This window comes from Argopecten irradians, chromosome 1 (genome assembly GCF_041381155.1).
Source record: "Argopecten irradians isolate NY chromosome 1, Ai_NY, whole genome shotgun sequence".
NCBI classification, from domain to species: Eukaryota; Metazoa; Mollusca; class Bivalvia; order Pectinida; family Pectinidae; genus Argopecten; species Argopecten irradians.
In genome coordinates, this window is record NC_091134.1 from 55,321,297 (window position 1) to 55,339,150 (window position 17,854).

Genomic DNA, 17,854 nt, shown 5'->3' on the forward strand with positions numbered 1-17,854 from the left:
AGAATATTATGTAGATTATTGCTCTAGAATGAGTTGCGACATCGTTTTTGTTTGAATAATAATTGACCAAAGGATCTTAGCACCAATAATTGAGAAGCGTAAATCGACTTCTTCACTGCATGGTCCAGCCACTCTAGCGATGTTCCTCAAATGTATAAAACCAACGTTTGGGTAATGAAATCGAAATGTAAGTTGTACGTGGTCAATTGCCGGTTATTACCCGAATTCCGGTGTTTCCTCATGACAACCAGACTTTTCTTCACTTTATTAACCTGGCACATGTATGCACATAAAGAAATAAAACTTGACCATTAATACCTTAACAGGACGCCTAACTAGAGCAAGCAAGTATGGACATTACAAATCACGTCTCGTGGTGGATATGTGATAACATGAGATATGTTATCGTATACGTATCATTGATGAACTATCATTGATAGCCTAATATTTACAGTTTGCACTGACATGGACTCAATAACCATGCTTTCTAGTATTATCATTATCAATGTATAATGTCAACACGCGCGGCGATTCTATTGTTACGTGAATAGTCGATGGCGTAGCAACGTGAGGTCATGACCCCACTTTTGGCGGGAACATATGAATGACTCGATTCCAATCAGCAGTTCAATCGAATTTGTTGACGATGACGGGAGAGAAAAAATATGGGTATTTTAATAAAAAAATATGCAACTGCCGCGGAAAAAAAAGATATTCATTTACTTGAAAAAACTGTAAATATAAGGAATAGATGTTTATTTTGTTGAGGTTATGAGGGTATAATGATAATTGAGCCCGTGTAAATTTTATGTAACCCGGCTTCGCCGGGGTTGCATAATTTACACGTGCTCCATTATCATTATACCCGTTTAACCACAACAAAATAAACATATATTCCTTAAGTATATTACATATACACACACTTTGTGTTACATTAAAACCTAAACAAATATTATGTAATTCCAAAGCACTGGGCATCAGTATTTGTCTGCTTTGTCTTCTTGTTTTCAAAATGCATCCACATGCATGAAACATTTGATAGCATTATCACCAATCTGTTTTGGTAAACATGCTATCAATTAAATATCTCTTCATAAAGGAGTTTCTTGGGAATATAACTCTCATTAAATACATGCTCTTAATCGACCAAAACATAACGTTAAGCGCAGTGACGTTACTGAAAGGTCAATTGCACCAATGATACACCAGGCACTCCTATGACCTTGCCGTTGTCAACCCGACGGAAAGCCTTTATCAGTGGTATGTTTATTATGTGAGACTAACGTTAGCTAATATCACTATAGTTCATTTACTTGACGCTGCATCGCGGTAAGGTAAGATTTTCGATGTTTATTCGTTGATTTAATATTTTATCCTGTATGGACGCTTTAAGAATGTAAAACGATTATATAGAGGATAATCCTTGTTTCTTGTTGAATACCAGTTAAATTGCATCAAGCGAGGTGGAGACTTTGATACTTTTCACGATTGCGAAGAACGAGTGAAAAATATCATAATTTCCACCTCACGAGTTTTGTGTGTAATCGATAATAACATTCGAATACAATACATTACAGTATTCCGTTTTCCCAAACTTGGCTTAACATTCACAAATTTTGAATCCCAATCGGCCTGAATCGGCCTTTGGCAGTCAGGGTACGTGTATGGACCGGTAGCAGACCAGAGAATAACAGCCGTCTTTATTTTTAAGACAGGTCTTAAGAAAAAATTGTGTACAATTTTCTGCAATTTTGGGCTAAAAATCATATTTCGCAATTTTTCAGGTATTTTTTTTGTTATTAGACTAACATGGTATTCACATGCATGATTAAGTGCAGAATATGTCCAAATCTTTGTCAAAATATCAAATTGTAATTGCAAGAGTTGTGCAGATAGTTATATATATATGTTCTTCTACAGATATTCTTTACAGTTAAATGACTATATATATATTTCTAAGGCATGTGCCTTATTTTCATAGATTGTCCAAATCTACTTTTTTCTGCTACCATGATCGACCCAAATCGGCCCTTTGGTAGTTAAACGGTATGAGAAACTTTGTTTGTAAACTATATAAATCAGCGTAGCAGATTCTCACAAAACTTTGCAAACAATTGTGTTTAGAAAGTATGAAAGAAGTGTCTGTTTCAATTTATCCAAAACAATAATAGTCTTTATATCTTAACATTGTAACCTGAAACAATTTGGAAATAAATCACATGTACTAGAGCTACATACTATGCAGATCTACAACATGTCACTTTAATCAGGTTTCCCATCTCAGAAAACCCTATTTCAAATCGAAAGTGATATCCTTCAATTCAGAATAAAAATATATGTCCCCGGTATTAATATTTACTGTTATAAAGGCATTATACTCAATATCTTTCGGGGTTAAGATATTTTGATATTATAGGGTTATCATTCATATTGGTCCTATTATTTGGTTGTGATTGTGCATTTTCAATATTGGTCCACTTTATCTTATATTGGCTCAGTTTGGCGATATTGATTTAGTTATCCCATACTGGCCCAGTTTTTGTGTCGTCTGCCACGCAAGGGCGACACCTAGGTATCACCATGTCGGCGTCGACGGCGGGGTCAGCGGCGTCCGTGGGGTCGGCGTCGACGTCCGGGAAACAGTTTCCGTGCGATAATTTAAAGATTTATTTCAGATTTCAACCAAAGGTTTATTGCTTTATATCAATGATATCTTAGATGACTTCGATAATGGTCGAAATCCTTCATATTTACAAGAGTTACGGAACTTTAAAATCGTTGTAACATATAAATCCATGGTTTCGCTCGATAACTTAAATATTTATTGTCCGATTTCAACCAAATTTTATTTATTTTGTTTTATATCAATGAGATCTCAGATGAGTTTGTAAATGGTCAAAATCCGTCAATATTTGCAAGAGTTACGGGACTTTAAAATCTTCAAAACAGATAAATCCATAGTTTCCGCTCGATAAATTAAATATTTATTGTCCGATTTCAACCAAATTTTATATATTTGGTTTTATATAAATCAGATCTCAGATGAGTTTGATAATGGTCAAAATCCGTCAATATTTGCAAGAATTACGGGACTTTAAAATTGTCAAAACATATAAATCCTTGGTTTCCGATCGATAAGTAAATATTTATTGATAACTTGATAACTTCACCTAATTATTAACAATATTTTCAACTGTAAATAACTATATTTTTGATGCTGTGCAGGCGACACATTCACTTACGTGGAATTCTTGTGTTAATATAATGATGAGACAGTTTTCTTATATTGCTACCAATACAGAAGTAGTTCATTAATAATATTACATACTATTATTAGAGCGACTTAATATTTCCAGGAAAACAAACATGACGAGTGTACCTGTAGTGGACATTTTGGGTTACGGCCTTGATGAGAGTAATGAAGGTGAAGTAACCACAGACGCCCTCCAGACCATTGGTGACGATATGTGTAGAGCGTTAAGGGATATCGGGTTCTGTTACATCAGAAACCACGGCATTCCTCAGTCTTTGGTACATAAATCTTTCACATAATTTATTGTAATTGAATGTCTATGATGATGAAGACGACGACGATGACAACGACGTCGGCGATAATGATGATGATTATAATCTTCTTTCAATTAACAGATTGACCAGGTGAACACAGTATCGAGGACGTTTTTTGAAAAGTCAGTTGAATACAAGACTAAGTATCAACGAAAACCGACAACGGGTATTCATGGATGGATGCCACGAGGATCTGAAGGGTAAACATGAATTTATATTATACTTTTCATTCTCGATTTTTTTCTAAAGATATTGATGCCATTTTTTCTTTAATATATAAAAATGTCAAAGTTATATTTTCCTTAACTGGGCGAAATTTTGACGTTATTTTTTCCTTAGTATTGTATTGATCTATTGAAAGATTATAGCAATAGCAATGCCGTTCAGTAGATACAAAGATATATACGATGTCTTATAAACATTATAAACATTAGTTACCGCACATAATTCATGCACTGTAAAATTATTGTTTTTATGCCTTATATAAGTTTAAATGGAAACCCACCTGCAGAAATAACTTTACAATTACATATCCTTATAACAAATAAATACTTATAAAAATATAAAACGTAATCGTAGAATTTGACTTCATGGCGTTACCGTATGCACCCAATTCACTGCACTGTAGATGGAAATATAATGATTTTTAGAAGTACTGCCAACAATCATTTTCAGCTCTTATTTGTACTTGTAAAATTAAAATATATGCATTGTAGATATTCTCAAAATGTTTGTAAATTTTATGGTGAATAAAATTTAAAAGCTATGCTGGATTCGTGAGTATGAAAATTACGACAAATATAACTGGTGTTTAATTCATAATACTATTAAATGTTTTACTTGACATTATATATGGAATGAGCCTTGTTATTATATCATATTGGTCGTCGTTTTAACAATTTTTACTAAAGATTAAACCCAGAGAGACCACCTGACAATAAAGAGGCGTTTAACATTACACCGTTGGACGAAGCGGAGGTATAAATGCATATTACATATCGTTAATAGTATTTTGAAATATGAAATTTTCAGTTAAATATTACATAACTTCTTTTTAAATTATGATTTATAGCTAAAAACAATTTTTCTCGTGAAAATGAAAATATAATCAATATATTATGAAAAAATCTGCCCACACTTGAGATGTCACGTAAATCTATACTAGATGATAATTTGTTCATTCAGCAACTTCCAGACGTTTCAGGCTTTGACGTCGCCGTGAAGGATCTTCGCGAGGCTTGTCACGTATTGTCTCTGAGGATACTCGACCTAATGTCAGTGGGATTACATTTAGAGGTAACTATTCTCACTGATAAACATCAGTTATGAATCAAAAGCCAGTATATATAACATTACTATCGCAATACAAAACACGTTTATTTAACATATGGTTACATTAATGCTGATCATGAACATTATCTGTGATTGCTTGGTGAGTTGGCTGAACCTTGAACTTCTGGAGGTGCAGTCATCATTAGGTCATGTTGAGATGACCTCTCATAAAACGTAATTTAACATTGGCTTATCACAATTACGATTGTAACAGTTTTAAATTATGATGTATCTTTGGGTTTAGAAAGGCTTAGATTAGGTGTTTCTGCTACATTTTACATAGCTGTTACAATTGGCATCAATTTCTTCCCTTGGCATGTGAATGATAATCCATAAAAAGAACATCTGGGGCCCACAACCTTTTCGAAGCAAAAAGTAAAAGTTTCGTAAAAACAATAATAGCATAAGAAAAACTATATACATTCACATTTTATTAGGTCACTTGAGACCTTACTTTTCTAATCCCCTTTATCTATCGTCGTCGAATGTCCGTAAACAACTTACTTTTTCGACTACTTTCCAAAACTGCTTAAGCAATTTCAATGGAATTTGCACAAAGCTTCTAAGGCACAAGGCCAGTCATAAATGTGAGTTACATGGTCCCAATCCCCCAGGGGACTGTGGGAGGGGCCAAAAGGGGTAAAATTGAGTGAAATTTCAAAAACCTTCTTCTCCACTCACAGATGTGGTGGAATCAAATACTTTTCACAGATAGAAAGGTCTCACAGATAGAAAGGTCTTAAGGTCCTTCACAAAATTGTGAATTATATGACCCCGGGTCTCTCGTTTCCCCCTAAGTAGGGGGTTAAGTTTACTATAGGTTATATATGGAAAACACATTTTTGAGCAATATTTGGTCATTTGTAATAGGAAATGAGTCAAATGAATTATCAGTATGTAATGGCTGTTGAATCCTATAAACAAATTTTCCTTGACTGACCTCCACGGGCCTTAGGGGCGGAGTCAAAAGAGGTCAAATAGGCTCAAACTTCAAAAATCTTCTTCTGAAATTTTGGAAATGGTAGAATCATATACTTTTCATACATGGAAAGGTCTAAAGGTCCGTTACAAAAATTGTGAATTATATGTCCCTGGGGTCTCACGTTTCCCCCCTGGGAGGGGGTCAAGTTTACTATAGTTTATATAGGGAAAACACATTTATGAGCATTTTTTGCTCAATTTTGATAGGATATGAGTCAAACTTGGTTAGAATTATTAGTCTGAGATAGCGTTTTAATGGCATATCTATATTGGTCCTGGCCGACCTCCTGGGGGCCAAATGGGGTCAAATAGGCTAAAACTTCAGAAATCTTCTTCTAAAATTCCGGAAATGGTAGAATCAAATACTCTTTATAGATGGAAAGGTCTTCGGGTGTTTTATATAAAATGTGAATTATATGACTGACCCTGGGGTCTAACGTTTCCCCCTGGGGAGGGGGTCAAGTTTACTTTAGTTTATATATGGAAAACCCATTTTTGAGCAATATTTGGTCATTTGTAATAGGAAATGAGTCAAATGTTGTCCGAATTATCAGTATGAGATGACTATTGAATCATATAAACAAATTTTCCTTGACTGACCTCCACGGGCCTTAGGGGCGGGGTCAAATAGGCTCAAACTTCAAAAATCCTCTTCTGAAATGGTAGAATCATATACTTTTCATACATGGAAAGGTCTAAATGTCCGTTACAAAAGTTGTGAATTATATGTCCCTGGGGTCGCACGTTTCCCCCCTGGAAGGGGGTCAAGGTTAATATAGTTTATATAGGGAAAACACATTTATGAGCATTTTTTGCTCAATTTTGATAGGATATGAGTCAAACTTGGTTAGAATTATTAGTCTGAGATAGCATTTTAATGTCATATCCATATTGGTCCAGGCCGAACCCCTGGGGGCAGAGGGGCGGGGCCAAAAAAGGTCAAATAGACTCAAACTTCAAAAATCCTCTTCTGAAATGGTAGAATCATATACTTTTCATACATGGAAAGGTCTAAATGTCCGTTACAAAAGTTGTGAATTATATGTCCCTGGGGTCACACGTTTCCCCCCCTGGGAGGGGGTCAAGTTTAATAAAGTTTATATAGAGAAAACTCATGTATGAGCATGTTTTGCTCAATTTTGATAGGATATGAGTCAAACTTGGTTAGAATTATTAGTCTGAGGTAGCATTTTAATGTCATATCCATATTGGTCCTGGCCGACCCCCTGGGGGCCAAAAGGGGTCAAATAGGCTAAAACTTCAGAAATCTTCTTCTAAAATTCCGGAAATGGTAGAATCAAATACTCTTTATAGATGGAAAGGTCTTCAGGTGTTTTATAAAAACTGTGAATTATATGACTGACCCTGGGGTCTAACGTTTCCCCCTGGGGAGGCGGTCAAGTTTACTTTAGTTTATATAAGAAAAACACATTTATGAAAATTATTTGCTCAATTTTTATAGGAAATGAGTCAAACTTGATTAGAATAATTAGCCTGCAATATAGCATTTTAACCTCCATATCGGTCCTCGCTGAACCCCTGGGGGACCAGAGGGGCGGGGCCAAACAGGGTCAAAATGTCAAAAAATCTTCTTCTGAGTTCACAGGTTCGATGGAAGCAAATACTCTTCATAGATTAAAAAGTCAAATTTATAAAATCACTGACCGAATTCAAGGGCCAGTATATTAGTGTTTATATGTCTTTGTTTCATTCTAAACGAACTCAGGTAACCGTTAAGACCCATGGGCCTCTTGTATGCTACACACTGTTTGACATGCCTAAGCTGTCATTAAATGTGGTTTTCATCGGTGAAGAAACAACAAGTGCATTTTCTTTAATATTGAATATGAATGAGTCGAGCCAGTGCGTTTTCTATGTTATTGAATATAAATGAGTCATCAAAGTTATCGAAGCATCGTTATAATTAAAACGTTGTTATGAAGTTATTAAAATCCCATTATGTTTTTACAATACATCTGTATTTTAATTGTAAAACAAAAATCCAATTTTTGTCAAATGATAGAGCTGATGACCTTATGGCAATATTAGTTAATTAAAAATTCAGTACTTGATCAACTTTGTAATAAACAAGAAGGAATACCGGTTTAAGCTGTTAAATCGAATAAATTGGAATATAATGTATATTCTTTTCCCATTGCTTTTGCCTGGTGATCATCCGGGTACGTATGTACAGGCACATAGGATACGTTTAGATAAGGACCTTTAGGTGTTATAATATTTTTAAAGTGCATTTTTGTTAAACAATGAGAATATTTGAACAAAACTAACTTAATTTCATAAAGAATATCTATGCTTAGTTGGTAGAATATTCAGCAAAACTGTAATGATACTTTAATAATTGAATTATGGCTTTGTTTTTCTGCACTATTGAATTTTAAAAAAAAATATTTGGTATTGTTATACCTCTACGTTGCATGTAGTAAAAAAAGTCCAATATTTCTACTATGTTTACTATTTAAGCATTGATGTCACTATCTTTTAATTTGATCGGGGTATGAAAAAAAAATTGTTTGCAAACTGTGTGAATCCGCGTAGCGGATTCTCACAAAAGTTTGCAAACAATTTTTCTTTACATAACCCGATAAAGTTAAAAAAACAGTGACACCACTACTTATAATTAATTTTATACCCTATTTGATAAAATGAAGTATGTTAAAATATAACATTATAGTGGTTTTTCAAGTGACTCTTTTTTCCGAATCAATACGCAACGTCAATGTCTCTATTGTGACGTCACGATAACGTCGGAGTTTCGTGCCATTCTCGGATTTTTTTTATAGTGGTATGCAAAAAAAAATATTGGCCAATCAGGAAGCCAGATTTGGTATGAAAACAAAGAAAAATTAATTATTCTGTAGTAAAAAGAGTCCAATATTTCTACTATATTTACTATTCTGTAGTAAAAAGAGTCCAATATTTCTACTATATTTACTATTCTGTAGTAAAAAGAGTCCAATATTTCTACTATGTTTACTATTCTGTAGTAAAAAGAGTCCAATATTTCTACTATGTTTACTATTCTGTAGTAAAAAGAGTCCAATATTTCTTCTATATTTACTATACTGTAGTAAAAAGAGTTCAATATTTCTACTATATTTACTATTCTGTAGTAAAAAGAGTCCAATATTTCTACTATATTTACTATTCTGTAGTAAAAGGAATCCAATATTTCCACTATATTTACTATTCTGTAGTAAAAAGAGTTCAATGTTTCTACTATATTTACTATTCTGTAGTAAATAAGAGTCCAGAATTTCATGTTTGCGACCGAAAAATATTGACCGGTCACTATCGAAAATTTTTAAAACTGAACTGTCAGACTTATACATCAATTGGGTCATCTATTTCAAAATAACACGTTGGCCTCAAACTCAGTCAATTAATGTTTAATAGTTAATCTTACAAAGGTTTTAAAGCAGCAAACACTTCTAGATCCAAAGTAAAAAAAAAATATATAGATATATATATGTAAAAAAATAAAAGTCAACGACTTTCCTCTTGTACATTCACCATTTCATGATGGCTCTTCAGTAATATGTTTATTTTTCAAAGAACAAATTAATGACGTCACAAATAACGTGACGTCACAAAGTACACACGTTTAAATAACAATAATATGAAGTTGCGCCATTTTCTATTATGGCCTATTGAGAGTTGGTTTTAATATTTTTATAAGCTGATTCTCTTTGTTTTCCAACAAAACAGTGTCTGAAGAATGTAATTGATATAAAGGTATAACATTAAATTGATCACCTGCACAACCATGTATATTTTTATTGACATTCAAATTACGTAGAGAATCCGTTCTTGTTTTGGTCGATGTTAAAATTACCACAACGAGAACAAATTAAAGCATATATCACACACTTCGATTAGCAATTCATGTTTGCTTTTACAGTAAAATGCAAGCCATTTTAAACACATATGTACTACATTCAATAATAATTGGACATGTACCGCATCTAGGTGTCTTACATTTCGACACCACGGGGTCAGCAATAGAGTTATTAAACTTGGAACTTGTTAACATTTGTTTTAAATTTTTAGGTTGTCTTTTAATTTGCAAAATTGTATGGTTTTCAAAAATCTTTCTCATACGAGCACTTCTTTGCATCAACTCATAACATTTATTTTTAATCACAGGAAAAATATTGAAATTTCTTGGGTTGAAAGTAGAAACAAAAGGAATCAAAGCCGTATTAACTTTATGTTCATGTATACGGGATGTATATATATATATATATATATATATTAAGATACGAAATTAATGAAATAAAAATAAAATATTCATATTTCATTTGCAATTGTATTTCTATGAACGAATTGGATTTGGATATTCATGTATATAATTACAATATGAATCATGTAATCAAATCATATTGTTTAGTTGATGTTTGTTTATGTTGGATGACAGAAGGTTAGCTATTCGTGACAGTGGAAGTACATCGTGTATTTCTTTACAGGACAGACATTTCTTCAGAAAGTGCCATAAAAGCATAGCTGAAAGAAACAGCACCACAACATTGCGAGTTCTTTATTACCCAGCTCTGTCGTCTGACGCAGGTAGGGCCTGTTTGTCGAGCTGATACTTAGTAAACATAAATGAGTTTGAAATGTCCTGTAATTATGATTTTCCAAAACATTATTTTATTTTGCTTCCATCTCTTCTTCAGCAGTTGTGTTTTTAGGTCATCTGACCCGAAGGGTCAGGATGACCTATAGTCATCGTGATTTGTCCGTCGTCGTCCGCCGTCCGCCGTCCGCCGTGCGTAAACTTTTTCCGCCGTGCGCCGTCCGTCGTGCGTAAACTTTTTCCTTTAAAACGCTACTCTTCCTTAACCGCTAGGCGGATGTCATCCATATTTGGTGTGAAACATTATTGGGGAAGGACAATCATATTTTGTATAAATGAGCTTGGTCCGACATCTAGGGGCTGAGGGGTGGAGCCCCAAAAGGGCGAATTTTCTTATTTTAAGCTTTAAAATCCTACTCCTCCTTCATCCTTGGATGGATTTCATCCATATTTGGTGTGAAACATCATTTGAGATGGACAATCATATTTTATATAAATGAGCCTGGTCCGACCCCTAGGGGCTGAGGGGTGGGGCCCCAAAAAGGCAAATTTTCTTAATTTTAGCTTTAAAATCCTACTCCTCCTTCATCCTTGGATGGATTTCATCTATATTCAGTGTAAAACATTATTGGGGAAGGATAATCATATTTTGTATAAATGAGCTTGGTCAGACATCTAGGGGCTGAGGGGTGGAGCCCCAAAAGGGCGAATTTTCTTATTTTAAGCTTTAAAATCCTACTCCTCCTTCATCCTTGGATGGATTTCATCGATATTTGGCATGAAACATCATTAAGGACGGACAATCATATTTTATATAAATGAGCGTGGTCCAACCCCTAGAGGCTGAGGGGTGGGGCCCCCAAAGGGCAAATTTTCTTAATTTTAGCTTTAAATTCCTACTCCTCCTTCATCCTTGGATGGATTTCATCTATATTCAGTGTAAAACATTATTGGGGAAGGATAATCATATTTGATGTAAATAAGTGGTCCAACCCCTAGGGGCTGAGGGGTGGGGTCCCAAATGGGCAAATTTTCTTAATTTTAGCTTTAAAATCCTACTCCTCCTTCATCCTTGGATGGATTTCATCCATATTTGGTGTGAAACATCATTGGGGACGGACAATCATATTTTATATAAATGAGCGTGGTCCAACCCCTAGAGGCTGAGGGGTGGGGCCCCCAAAGGGCAAATTTTCTTAATTTTAGCTTTAAATTCCTACTCCTCCTTCATCCTTGGATGGATTTCATCTATATTCAGTGTAAAACATTATTGGGGAAGGATATTCATATTTGATGTAAATAAGTGGTCCAACCCCTAGGGGCTGAGGGGTGGGGTCCCAAATGGGCAAATTTTCTTAATTTTAGCTTTAAAATCCTACTCCTCCTTCATCCTTGGATGGATTTCATCCATATTTGATGTGAAACATCATTGGGGACGGACAATCATATTTAATATATATGAGCGTGGTCCAACCCCTAGGGGCTGAGGGGTGGGGTCCCAAATGGGCAAATTTTCTTAATTTTAGCTTTAAAATCCTTCTCCTCCTTCATCCTTGGATGGATTTCATCCATATTTGGTGTCAAACATCATTGGGGAAGGACAATCATATTATAAATGAGCCTGGTCCGACCCCTAGGGGCTGAGGGGTGGGGCCCAAAATGGGGTTATTTTCTTAATCTTAGCTTTAAAATCCTACTCCTCCTCCATCCTTGGATGAATATTATCCATATTTGGTGTGAAACATCATTGGGGAAACACAATTATATTTTATATAAATGAGTCTGGTCTGAACCCTAGGAACTGAGGGGTGGGGCCCCAAAAGGGCAAATTTTCTTATTTATAGCTGGCCCACTTCCTGTTTTAAGGTTTCAGTCTCCGATCTCAATGAAAATTGGTGTATATGGGTTTTAATTGATGCCGAACAACATGCAAACATTTTCGTAAAGATTTTGATATTCCAAGATGGCCGCTGGCCCACTTCCTGTTTTAAGGTTTCAGTCTCAGATCGCAATGAAAATTGGTCTATAGGGGTTTTATTTGATGCCGAACAGCATGCAAACATTTTCGTAAAGATTTTCGTATTCGAAGATGGCCGCTGGCCCACTTCCTGTTTTAAGGATTCAGTCTCCGATCTCAATGAAAATTGGTCTATAGGGGTTTTATTTGATGCCAAACAAGATGCAAACATTTTTTTGTAAAGATTTTGGTATTCCAAGATGGCCGTTGGCCAACTTCCTGTTTTAAGGTTTCAGTCTCCGATCTCAATGAAAATTGGTGTGTAGGGGTTTTAATTGATGCCGAACAACATGCAAACATTTTCGTAAAGATTTTGGTATTCCAAGATGGCCGCTGGCCCACTTCCTGTTTTAAGGTTTCAGTCTCCGATCTCAATGAAAATTGGTCTGTAGGGGTTTTAATTGATGCCGAACAACATGCAAACATTTTCGTGAAGATTTTGGTATTCCAAGATGGCCGTTGGCCCACATCCTGTTTTAAGGTTTTAGTCTTCGATCTCAATGAAAAATGGTCTGTAGGGGTTTTAATTGATGCCGAACAACATGCAAACATTTTCGTAAAGATTTTGGTATTCCAAGATGGCCGCTGGCCCACTTCCTGTTTTAAGGATTCAGTCTCCAATCTCAATGAAAATTGGTCTATAGTGGTTTTAATTCATTCAGAATGGGGAACTTTAGGTAAGGACAATCATATTTTATAAAGGACCGAGGTAAGACCCATGGGGATAGTATGACCGAGGTCCAAAATGGGATCTTTGCTGAAATTTGGCTTTAAAATCTGACTCCTCCTTATATTAATCCTTGAATGGGTTTCGACCATATTTGGATGAAGGGCTACCAAGTTTGTTCAACAAATGACATTTACCTTTTTCAGAAACTTACATATTCAACTAAGGAGTTCCTTGTATTGTTTATATTAATCGTTAACCAATACTTTAAACTGTGACTTTGTTGTTTTGTGCCATGAGTCAGATGACCGTTAAGGCCCATGGGCCTCTTGTTTGGTTAACACGTTCATTTGTCTTTAATCATTCATGAACAAATATTGTAGTGTAATTATTCTGAAATGAGATATATAAATAATATCAAAGAATGAATTAACAATTTATGTAAACATGTATTGGTAAATATGAAGGAAAATCAAAAGACTTTGCGGGAAAACGTAATGAATATAAAAATTAAAGTACATGTATATAGAATTTATGATGCATATTCAAATATTCCTTTCAGAAATGAAAGCGAACCAGATACGATGTGGAGAACACTCAGACTTCGGTTCTCTCACACTGTTATTTCAGGACGACGTTGGGGGTCTAGAGGTAGGTATCTCCCTTACACTGTTGTTTTAGGATGACGTTATACCATGCAATATTTTTAAAAGACAATTGAGATATCTGTAAATTATGTTATCTAGTCTGTAGCTGCAAAGTATTGGGATCGAGGAAAGAATAACGTACATTAAACTGGTCTAAAAGATGACATGTGTAGAAAATAAATTTAGATTTTGTATTTTACTTCTCCAATCTTCGTGAATATAACAAAAGTATATCGTGTTCGATAAAATATTACATACATCAATATATTACCGTTACAATGGTAGATTTCTCTTTTACTACGGTAAGTTATCGTGTCTGTAGTAGAACGTGAGACAGAACATTTTTAATAAAAAGGTCAGAGACCTCTCACAAACACGACAAGATCTAAACGGTATTTATGTAGAGAGTAGCGAAATATACATACCGATAACATCCCAATAATCTCTGTCAACTCTTTCCACATAAATGTTATGATTGATTATCAGGTACGCACTACGGAGGGTGAGTATATCTCAGCCTCTCCGATACCTGGAACAATTCTCATCAATATCGGGGATATGATGCAGAGATGGACTTCTGACAAATTACTCGCCACAGTAAGTTCATGACTTCTTATTTCTTTCTCAAATTCATATGGATAATGCAACAAAAGACGTAGGTATACGTAACAAAAATTGCAACATAATAAAGCATTGTTTATCCTGTCACTGGCAATTGACGTTATTATGTATACTCAATCGGATTGGCATTTACATGTAGTCCTATGATTGGTTGGTTGGTAATACTTAATGTCCTATTGGCTAGATAAGGTCACACTATACTGACACGGGTAAAGCAGTCGTCCCACTCTCTTTCTGCTTAGCGGAAACTAACACTTCTGTAGAATATGGTGTTTCTCGGCTAGGGAAAGACACCCAGAGTGTTCCTCGAAGAAGAGACGAACGCTCAACGCGAGGATAAAAGTGAGGCGGTGTTAAGGGATGCGTTAGGAAGAAGAGAAAAGATTAGATAAAAAATTAGTCGCCTTACGATTATGCAGTGGGGACATCAGTATTAATTCTAACGCCGTACCTGTATGGCCGTTACTTAGAAGATTGTGTGAGGTTAATGTTACCCTAGTCATAGGGCTGTTATTATCATATCAAAATTTTACTTATTGTACTTTCAGATGACAAAGGAGTATATGCACTAAGGGTCGATTTTGGCCCCAATGCCCAATCCCTTTTTAACTTTATATAAATGAAAAGTGTATAGTAAGAACAAACAGATTCAGTAAAAATTGACATGCTTATTTGTATTTACAAATCAAGAATGTCATAATACAGAGGCAGATAACAGGGCATTTCACATTTTGCCGTTTGAAAAGACCTATCCTTGTGATATTTCAGTCAGGTCAGAGATTTCATTATAACTGGGGTTTTATTTTCAGAAACACAGAGTATTGATTCCGGAAGATGAGATCAAGAAAAGAAAGAGTCGTCAATCAATAGCTTTCTTTGTCGTACCGGACAATGATGTGATGATCCAGAGTTTGGACAAATCTGCTAAATACGAACCTATCTCAAGCTTACAGTTCCTACAACAAAGACTGGCGTCATCTTACTGATATCGGCATAAGACTTTGTAATAACTAACTGGTATAGCTTTTTTCAGTGAAATATTCTATATAAAGATGTCATCCAGCCATGCAACGTATTGAAAAATCAAAGCTTTTGAAAATAAAAAGGTTCCGTTTCACATAAGTTGAATATTGAGGTTGGTCGTTATTATGTTACTGAGCGTTGTTTAGAATATCTACATCATGCAATAGTGATGGCATTGAGGATGAATATCCTTAAATGCGAATAAAATATTATGATGTTATATTGTACTAATAACAGTATGTTTTAATTTTTACGATTAACGAGGAATGTGAATATAAAAGTATACAAAACTTTGTAACAAAAGGTGGGATGGTTGACTTTTAATATATTGTCTATAAGATGTTTTCCACTTTTTGCTATTATCATAATTGGCTGATGTTGATGAAATTGTGTCGGGTTACATAAAATTTACACGGGCGACATTATCATTATACCCTCATAATCTCAACAAAATAAAATTGCATTTCTTTTATTTACAGTTTTTCACGTAAGTGAATACTAATTATTCTCGCGGCAGTTTTATATTTTTTTATTAAAATACCCATATTTTTTCTATCCCGTCATTGTTAACGAATTCGATTGACCAGCTAATTGAGATCGAGTCATTCATATGTTCCCACCAAAAGTGGGGTCATGACCTCACATTGCTACGCCATCGACTATTCCCGTAACAATAGAATCGCCGCACGTGTTGTGCTATCATTATACACTGATAATGATAATACTAGAAAGTATGGTTATTAAGTCCATGTCAGTGCAAACTGTAAATATAAAGTAACATTATATTAATAGTTTAAGCATATTGATGCGAGATGTTAGAATGAACATAAAATAATATACGAAAATTATAATGTTAAAATAGTGTATACATGTGTCTAAATGTCATGAAAAATATTTGAAAACACTAGTTTAATATAAAATTGGAATGCTAGATGAATGTGATATGATCATGTGATGAGAATGTTTTGGTGTGAGAATAAAAGGCAAATTTTATTTGATGGTATACAATATGATATTTTCCTGATTAATATATTAGTAATTGAATTGATTGAGAAGTATTGATAGTAATCATGTGTAAGGTGTGAGTGTATTGTTTGTTTGTAGGTTTATGTTATAGTAGTTGTGTGTAAGGTGTGAGTGTGTTGTTTGTGTGTACATTTATGTTATAGTAGTTGTATGTAAGGTGTGTTGTTGTGTGTGTGTTGTTTGTGTGTAAGGTGTGAGTGTGTTCTTTGTGTGTACTATTATGTTATAGTAGTTGTGTGTAAGGTGTGAGTGTGTTGTTTGTGTGTAAGGTGTGAGTGTGTTGTTTGTGTGTAAGGTGTGAGTTGTTGTTTGTGTGTACTTTTATGTAGTAGTTGTGTGTAAGGTGTGAGTGTGTTGTTTGTGTGTAAGGTGTGAGTGTGTTGTTTGTGTGTACTTTTATGTAATAGTAGTTGTGTGTAAGGTGTGAGTGTGTTGTTTGTGTGTAAGGTGTGAGTGTGTTGTTTGTGTGTAAGGTGTGAGTGTGTTGTTTGTGTGTAAGGTGTGAGTGTGTTGTTTGTGTGTAAGGTGTGAGTGTGTTGTTTGTGTGTAAGGTGTGAGTGTGTTGTTTGTGTGTAAGGTGTGAGTGTGTTGTTTGTGTATAAGGTGTGAGTGTGTTGTTTGTGTGTTAAGTGTGTGTTTGTTTTGTGTCTTTTGTAAGTAGTGTGTGTGTGTAAGGTGTGAGTGTGTTGTTTGTGTGTAAGTGTGAGTTGTTTGTGTGTAAGGTGTGAGTGTGTTGTTTGTGTGTAAGGTGTGAGTGTGTTGTTTGTGTGTAAGGTGTGAGTGTGTTGTTTGTGTATAATATGTGAGTGTGTTGTTTGTGTTAAGGTGTGAGTGTGTTGTTTGTGTGAAGGTGTGAGTGTGTTTTTGTGTGTACTTTTATGTAATAGTAGTTGTGTGTAAGGTGTGAGTGTGTGTTGTTTGTGTTTACTTTATGTGTGTAGTTTGTGTGTAAGGTGTGAGTGTATTGTTTGTGTGTAAGGTGTGAGTGTGTTGTTTGTGTGTAAGGTGTGAGTGTGTTGTTTGTGTGTACTTTTATGTAATAGTAGTTATGTGTAAGGTGTGAGTGTGTTGTTTGTGTGTACTTTTATGTAATAGTAGTTGTGTGTAAGGTGTGAGTGTGTTGTTTGTGTGTAAGGTGTGAGTGTGTTGTTTGTGTGTAAGGTGTGAGTGTTTGTGTTGTGGTGTGTTGTTTGTGTGTAAGGTGTGAGTGTGTTGTTTGTGTGTAAGGTGTGAGTGTGTTGTTTGTGTATAAGGTGTGAGTGTGTTGTTTGTGTATAAGGTGTGAGTGTGTTGTTTGTGTGTAAACTGTGAGTGTGTTGTTTGTGTGTAAGTGTGAGTGTGTTGTTTGTGTGTATGTTGTTGTTGTGTGTAATGTGAGT

General features: G+C 35.0%; 1 protein-coding gene across 3 annotated transcripts; it reads left to right on the forward strand.

Annotated features, from left to right (window-relative positions):
* The first annotated feature begins 1,249 nt into the window (after positions 1-1,249).
* LOC138334126 (uncharacterized) lies at positions 1,250-15,554 on the forward strand. Of its 3 annotated transcripts, none has more exons than XM_069282800.1 (9): positions 1,250-1,334; positions 3,357-3,531; positions 3,649-3,767; positions 4,479-4,545; positions 4,753-4,863; positions 10,365-10,464; positions 13,721-13,809; positions 14,292-14,402; positions 15,236-15,554. In XM_069282800.1, exons 2-9 carry the CDS (start codon positions 3,367-3,369, stop codon positions 15,410-15,412), a joined length of 939 nt encoding a protein of 312 aa, XP_069138901.1. In that variant the 5' UTR covers positions 1,250-1,334; positions 3,357-3,366; the 3' UTR covers positions 15,413-15,554. The 3 variants fall into 3 exon arrangements, with proteins under 3 accessions (XP_069138901.1, XP_069138903.1, XP_069138902.1); XM_069282801.1 differs by having other exon boundaries at positions 1,320-1,334; positions 3,357-3,424; XM_069282802.1 differs by lacking the exon at positions 3,357-3,531 and having other exon boundaries at positions 1,274-1,334.
* Positions 15,555-17,854: the final 2,300 nt, after the last annotated feature.